We start from the raw sequence: 7,575 nt of genomic DNA, 5'->3' as shown, positions 1-7,575 counted from the left end.
AAGAAAACTTCATCATACTCACTCACTGACTCAGTGCTGTATCGCCTACAGAGCTCTGGATCATTTACCCTGCAGCGTGCTCTATTTGCATAAAAGTAGTTTCATTTTGCATTTTGATGTGTTGCTTTTCAGTTTCACAGAAGATTCTCGCCATAAAAGAAAAAATTCCCTCACCTGAACCACTGCACCGACTGCCTCAATATTTCAGTCTGGCTCTTGCAGCTTTGCTTTCTTCAGCTGCTTCCTGCACTCCTGAAGATCAAATAATGAGCCGGAGAATTTTTATTCGCAATATTTCACACCGTGCTGGATATTGTAATTCTTCTTCAGTTCACACACACACACCTTCATATGAGATCATTACCAGTAAGCCTCTGATATTAACTGCTCATCATCAGTGTTGCTGCCCACTCGTCCCCACGTGAGTCTTACTAATGAAACTGCAAATAGTGACTATGTAGTTCAGAGGCGTCTCTACTTATTAGATAGCCAGTAAAAAAAAACTGATAAGGTAGTACACGGTGTAAATTAACTTCTTTTTTATTACCTATTATACTTTATCATCTTTGTCATCTCTTTGTCAAGTTCAAGTGTATTTTTCCAGCCTGCTGTGATTTAAAATGTATTGTGAGTGTGCAGGCTGTCTGACATTGAGTGGCTCTGAGCTACAATCTCTCTTTTCCACATTCAGTGAAACACGTGTTGACTTTATAATGATAAAGTCAAAATAATCTGAAGAAGAATGAACCTGGCATGCAAGTTCACAACCCCAGTAAGCTTCCTTTATTCAAGCTCAGCATGAGAGCGCAAGTTTCCAGTTAAGCAAAGCATTATGCAAATAGTAACCAGGCATTTACACAGGAGGCACACTTCCCTGTCACTTGATATTATAATTTATACATTTCCTCTGAAAGTTACAATTACCTGCAGTGTATGTAGTAGTCTGTCTAGATTATTATCAGTTGATTTCTGGGGTTACGTGAGGTTTTCAATTGGGATGCCGTTACAGTGAATGTGAATGTGCCCTTTACTACAGTGCTCTACATTTTGGAGTCAGTATTCTATCATTTTCAAATTAAAAAAAAAAAGATTTAATAAATCAGACCTTCTCAGACACAGAGGATACGTTCACTTCATATGAGTTGCGCTCACTGAGAACTTTTTTTTTTTTTTTTTTTGCACTCATAAATGCTTGCCTAAGTGTGCATATCAGTGTAGGTGGAATTATAGTCACTATAGTGGCAGTGAAACCTATGATGGAAATAATTGTTACACAATGCAGTGATTATATAATGTCATTGCCCTAATTTCTGCTAATCGAAATCAGATAAATTAAGCTGCTTTACTTTGCAGAGGACTCCCTGGAACTCCCAGAGGGACCCCTGGAAGTCCCCACGCTGCAGATTGGCAAACACTGCTTCAGGGTTTAAAAAGCTGGGACACTGGTCCAGGGTAAGTATACAGCAACCCATATTTCAAATATTTACTGTGCAGTGGTGACATTTAGAAGTGAATCTGACACTGAAATGCAACTTTACACTTTGAGTTTGTTGTTTCGTGCTGGTGAACTGGAGAGGAGGGTCGGGGTGAGGGGGGGTGTGGGGGTCAGAAAGTAAAGTAGAAGTTGTCAAAAACCTGATAGGTGTGTTCATGTGAGAGAGAGAGAGTGTGTATTTCCTACTGGTGACAGCACAGGCAGTCAGAGGGAGAGACATGATGTGGCATCCTCTGTGGCAGACAGACAGACTGAAATAGTGCCTGATGTGACAAAGTGTGCCCAACACTGAGAGAGAATGATTTTTTCCCCGTTTTTTTTTTTTTTTTTTTTTTAAAGACCAGCTTCCTTCCTATGGTAAATTGTAGGCCAGAGGTGGCGGAAATACGTCAGTTATGTGGGTTCTCTGAAGCTCGACTGTGTCTCTTAATTTCGGATGAAGGGAATGAGAAGGGGGGGAGAGGAGATTTTAATCACTGCTGTCGCTTTAAGGACACTTATCAAAGCCTTATTATGCGAATAGAAAATACCACGAGCCGCTGAGCAACTGAGCAGCCAGAGGACGGACCGGAGTGGATTTATAGGAAACTCAACATTATCAGAGCTGGAATAGACCGCTTCCATTGCCTCATGGAGTTTGATTACACGCTGAATGCTTGTCTTATTCGGACGGTTCGGATCATTTAGGAAATATTGCGCATAAGTAGCTCTCAGACTTGGAATCCTTTGCCCCTGAAGCGCATAGAGGAATATGGCTTAAAAACTCAAACGCGTACGGGATTATTCACTCATCCGACAGCCACAATCGATACGTAGGGCTACTTGTTCGCCAGGCGTTTCGTTTCGGACGGATAGTATCCCGAGCTGTGTATCTGACAGCCCTGGATCATGGATTGGGGTGGTGGAAAACAACAACGGGCAGCGACATGATTTCTCTGCGCTGTCTGCGGTATGCAGCGAGCTCAGGCTTTAACGTTGCTTGTTATTATTCCGATGCAACAAAAGTTACTAAGCGAGTGTAATGCGTGGATTTGAACTATCTGACCGTTTTGCACCTGCTTTAACGGATACCGCGTCGACATAGTGCAGATTCGTGACAAAATAACGTGTGGATCCGCGTCGCTTTGCTCTCTCTGTTTCGCCCGTGTGGGATACTTGAACATTTTTTGCTTATCGCAATGGAGATTGGGGAGGTTTATACCCAAGGTCATTGAGTGCTATAAGGCTGTATTTGCTTTGTTATTTACACACGCACACACGCAGCGCTATCTTCACGTTATAGCGCAGCCCTACAATTGTCAATCCAGTGTGTGTGTGTGTGTGTGTGTGTGTGTGTGTTGTGTGTGTGTGTGAGGCTATTTGTTATTACACGGTGCAGCCAGCGTTCAGCCCAGCACATACTGTGGGAGTTGTTACATTTCTTCTTTCTGACACTGCAAAGCTTTTTCTCTGACAACATGGATGGGAAATTGAAGCCGGGTCGCAGATGTCGGTCCAAGCGGGAGAGGGTGCGGAGGTTGCGGGAGGCAGGGAGCAGAGACGACCCCAACTCCTCCTGCTCCGACAGGGAGGGACACAGTCCGGGGAGGGACGCCGCCTCCCTGACCGGTAAAAAGGCGCCGCACCCCGCAGCCTCGGCCAGAGCCCCGCGGCCCCCCCGGAGGAAGAGACGGGAGTCCAGCTCGCAGGAGGAGGATATCATTGATGGATTTGCTATAGCCAGTTTCATCAGCCTGGACCGTCTGGAGGTAAGGAGGAAACCAGCTCAATACCTGTGTGTGTGTGTGCGTGTGTGTCTGTGTGCTCATTCTTCATCAGCAGAGTGGTTGTCAAAGAGGGGCTCCTTGAACCCCCCACCCCCCACTTGTCTAATTGGTCTGTAATTTACTTGAGATGATGCCAATTAGATCGTGGATTAGGTTCACTCTTGTAATCATCTGATGGTGTCTGATGGTTTCTCAGAGGTTCAGCCCCCTCCCCAACTCAAGGTGTCCCACATCAATCCTTGCTTCTGATTCTCATCACATGAGGCTGTTGACAGCTGTACAGTTCAATTCATTGCTCCTTTAGTGGGGCACCAGGTCTGTGGGTCCTAAATGTGACGTGAAAAGTGTTTGACAACCATGGCAGCACACAACTCGGCCTGATGAATATTCCAAGTTCAAGGCTTTGTGAATGAAATGTTAATCATCGACAGCATCACGGCTGTTGAAGAAAACAAACAGGTGCTGCTGTGTCAGGAGTATGGTTTCATATTCTTACTCACCATGAGTTGTCAATGCACTCTTGACATTTTGCTGTTTGATAAACTGCCTATTGCACTATTCATCAGTTGCATGCTGATACACCATGTGCTGATGGCTCTGTTTCTGTCATGACTGCGTGGTATGTCTGATGTCAGAGGAGTGATTTCAGGAAGAAAGGAGGTTCTCTCCTGACATCCTCTTATCTCTGTTAGCTCATTATGTTGCAAATGACAAATAAAACATTGCTCCCTGTGGGATTTTAGTCTGACTGACAAGCCGGGCAGGTGTTGCTGGCTCACTCTGGGAGTGATAGCACTGCTGCTGTTACATGAAATATAAGGTACTAGCTTTAATAAACATAGCAAACGTATTACATAGTCACATAGCTTTGTGTATTTTAAGACGATGACCTCATTTGAAAGCCCGTGGATCATACCGCAGGCCACCTCATTTCAACGACAACCTCCCATGTAGGCTTAGCAATGGTTTTAATCAGTCATGATTGACTCCTGCCTCCTACATTGTACTTAGTTGGTGTAATGGTTGAATGAAATATATCGTCCATCCTCATACACAGAATGGAAGATCATCAATTTGCCACCTCCCATCTGTTAACAAGTTTAACCTGCCCAGGTCAGCAGTAATTATATTGCTTTCCCACTTAGCCCGGCCCTTGGAGCTGCTTAGAGTGGGTGTGAAAGCAGATAGGGGAGGAATAGGGGGAGAGGCGTTAGTGTGAAGTGTGCACGAACCCTAACCACAAAGAACTATTGTTATCCTGTAATTGTGAGAATGGTAATGTGAGACGGATAGCAGACACTAAACACAACAGGGAAAACTATGTAGCCACACAACAGAGATTCACAGTCGCAGCGTGATCAGTTCCCTATCTAGTCCCACAGTGAGGCTGTACAGTACAACAGTGCTTCCCTAAGATAAACTCATTATATGTTGTCAGATGTTGCATAGCACCGTTTGTGTGTCTGCCCTTTCCGCTCGATTTGCATGAGTGCAGTACGCTGAGATGTTGTGTGTGAGTATCTCTCTGCCCTTTGTCCTGCTTGGCTGCCACTTGTGACAGCTGCTGACTGTGTAAGACTTTGAAGATGTCACAGCAGCAGAGAGCTTCACACTGGCATCTTCTTCCAGCTTGATGGTGTCTCCACTGCTGTCAACACGGCGCCCTGCCCTGCCCCGCTGACTTATAGGAACATTCCCCTCTGCATGGCTCATGCAGAACCATGTCATTTCAGCCCAGAGGCTTCACATCTGTCCCTGTTATCACCCTGTGTGTTGCTGTAGACCAGGATGTTTTTCTAGAAAAAAAAGAAAAAGGTTTCTCCTTGGATGCTTTATCATCATAGAAATGAAATGATACTTCTTTGTGTTTGAGAGGGAAATTAAGTCAAATAATTATCTACTTTCTGTTTAACACATTCCAAAGCAGTAATAGATTTCTTACTCAAGTGCTAAATCCACATTGAATGAACAGAGAGAAACGGGTGCTCTACATACAGTAGAGGCTTATGTTTCAAGGCTAAGCAAATGAGGCATGATATGGCTCAATGTGAAATGATACTCACATGCCAGCTACTTGGTAATTGGTCTGATTTGCATGCAAATGGACTGCGCTTATTAAATGATGTTGGTGGATCTGCTAGAGTTAGATGAGGGCTTGTGCACGAGCAGGATTTTTTGCACCTCTCCTCTTGATTTCCAGGCATGTGGTGATTGAAAGAGCATGTTACTGATTTCACTTAGCGTTTGCTCTAACTGACAGCAGTAATCATATTTGTTTTCAGTTAATAAGCTGAAAGAAATACAGTCTTTTAACGCCGAATGCTGGAGCGGAGCCCCGTGACCTACGCTACCTGTGCTAATTGCTCATCAATTATGAGGAGGACACAGCAGCATTTGACCAGGGAATAGCTCTGACCTATGGCATCATGCTCAGATAAGCTCACACACCTTCACTGGAGGGAGTGTGTGGTCCTCTCAACCTCTCTGACGTGACTGATGGCCAGCACAGATGTGTTTATGTCAGGTCATATAGGGAGGCTATAGAGTCTCATTAGCATTCTGCCAGCATCAATGCTACGTCCCATCCTCCCTGTGGGTCAATGAGCCCACATGGCCAACATACCAATATTTATCTCTGTCTTGTTCCTTTTAATCTCTGCCTAAGCCCTTCGCCGCTCTCTAAAGTACGTCAGGATGAACATGCTTCAGAAAGAAATCCATGTCACCTTTGGGTGACTGTCACTGTCGTTTGATTGTCCTATTTTGGTGCCTAACTTCTGCACAGCTGCTACAGTCTGTTCACAAGAGCCTGGGGTTATGGGTTTCTCCCACAGCACTTTGACTCTAAACACACTCAGTTGGTTGGTGTTGTTGATATTCCGGCTCTGCGCTGATAGGATCAAGCTCCCTTGATGAAGGCTTAGGCTGTACGGTGGTCTCGCCTGCTCCCGTAACCTGTTTCATTACAGCCGAAAGCAATTTGCAGCCCCGGCCGCATTTGATTACGGCGTGTTTATTTGCTTTGGATCCCCTCGTTTCTCCCAGGAAAGCTGCTTACTTACCTGTGCAAATCGACTGTGCAAACACAGCCGTCCTGCTTTGTCACAGGCGCCTTATCATGATTAGGAAAATGTTGGGGATGATTCACTGATGATTCAAACACAGTCAATCAGCCACTGTGGGCTGTTGAACAGGAAAACCAAATACTGTATGTTCAGTTTGCATGTTTTTTTTTTTAAATATTTCTTTCGATGATCAGCCGAGTCGAGAAAAGCATACTGTTTTAGAGATGCCACTTTTAAACTATAAATTGAACATAAAGGCAAATGTAACAGTGATTGACATGTGACAGCTCTCTCTGTGGCTAAAAGACTGATTTCCAGGGTTTTCACCTGACGGCAGCGCCACAAAACAATTACCAGGCTTATACAAGGTTTAAACGCTCCAGAAGTCTCCGAGGGAATCGAACAAGGGAGCAGATAGTAAAATGACACAATTATCCATCTGTCACAGATTAATAAGATGTTTGATTTGCTCCATTTGCTCTGTGGGTGACGTCGGAGTGGCAAATCCCCTCTCGTTAATCCACAATCCTTCTGTTCATCTGCTTTAACATGAATTTGGATTTGTTTGGGTTTTTCGTTCCGCAGCATGAGTTTCTAAATTCACTCTAATGGGGATTTAGGTTTAGTTGTTTTAGTGATATTACAACAGTGTTATGGGCAGAAAGCTGAAAGGTCAGCTGCAGTCAGACAGAAATGACTTTCACATATAGAAGCTCCTGATGAGATGTTGAGTCTGCTTCTTTATTTTTTATGCTTTTTTTTTTAGAGAAGAGTTAGTAAACATGTTTGCTCTTTTTTTTTAACACTAATCATCATTAGCCGTTGGCCACTGAGCAGCTCCACTAAAGCAATGTGTAGAAATGAAGTCCCTGTCTCCAGAGGTGCTTGGCAGTAGTTAAGGAAGCACTTTCTTTTTCCCAGCTAGTGTGTGGATCTAAGCCAGCATGCATTCCAGTTACAATCATGTCTTTGTATTTTATCAAGTGCTCCGATGGAGGCCTCAAACGCAACACCTGTTGGAAAGAAATCAGTATTTTTATGGCTTTTCCCTGAAGTATCCAAACTTGCACCACCACAACCCCATCACAGTCTTTACTGGGTTTATTGTTATCTCTGAGATAACACCATGTGCTCCTTATTAGCAGTCATTAGTACAGCTAGCACTCAGGAGCACTCTCCTGTCAAATGACACTAAAGTCAGAACATTACCTGCCAAAGACAATTAATAACACAAGTTAGACCCTGGTAG

At 44.1% G+C, this 7,575-nt stretch overlaps 1 protein-coding gene across 9 annotated transcripts in view; it reads left to right on the top strand.

Annotated features, from left to right (window-relative positions):
• Positions 1-1,932: 1,932 nt before the first annotated feature.
• Positions 1,933-7,575, top strand: part of fbrsl1 (fibrosin-like 1) — a 275,251-nt gene continuing 269,608 nt past the window's right edge. For all 9 annotated transcript variants that reach the window (XM_083979470.1, XM_083979474.1, XM_083979469.1 and 6 more), the window contains exon 1: positions 1,933-3,243. In XM_083979470.1, the coding sequence (XP_083835596.1) occupies positions 2,953-3,243 (291 nt within the window). In that variant the 5' untranslated portion in view covers positions 1,933-2,952. The remainder of the gene's footprint in view (positions 3,244-7,575) is intronic.

The sequence above is a fragment of the Trachurus trachurus genome (assembly GCF_905171665.1).
Source record: "Trachurus trachurus genome assembly, chromosome: 9".
Taxonomy (NCBI): domain Eukaryota; kingdom Metazoa; phylum Chordata; class Actinopteri; order Carangiformes; family Carangidae; genus Trachurus; species Trachurus trachurus.
The sequence above is the reverse complement of the archived record's forward strand: the minus strand, read 5'-3'. Positions and strand labels throughout refer to the sequence as shown.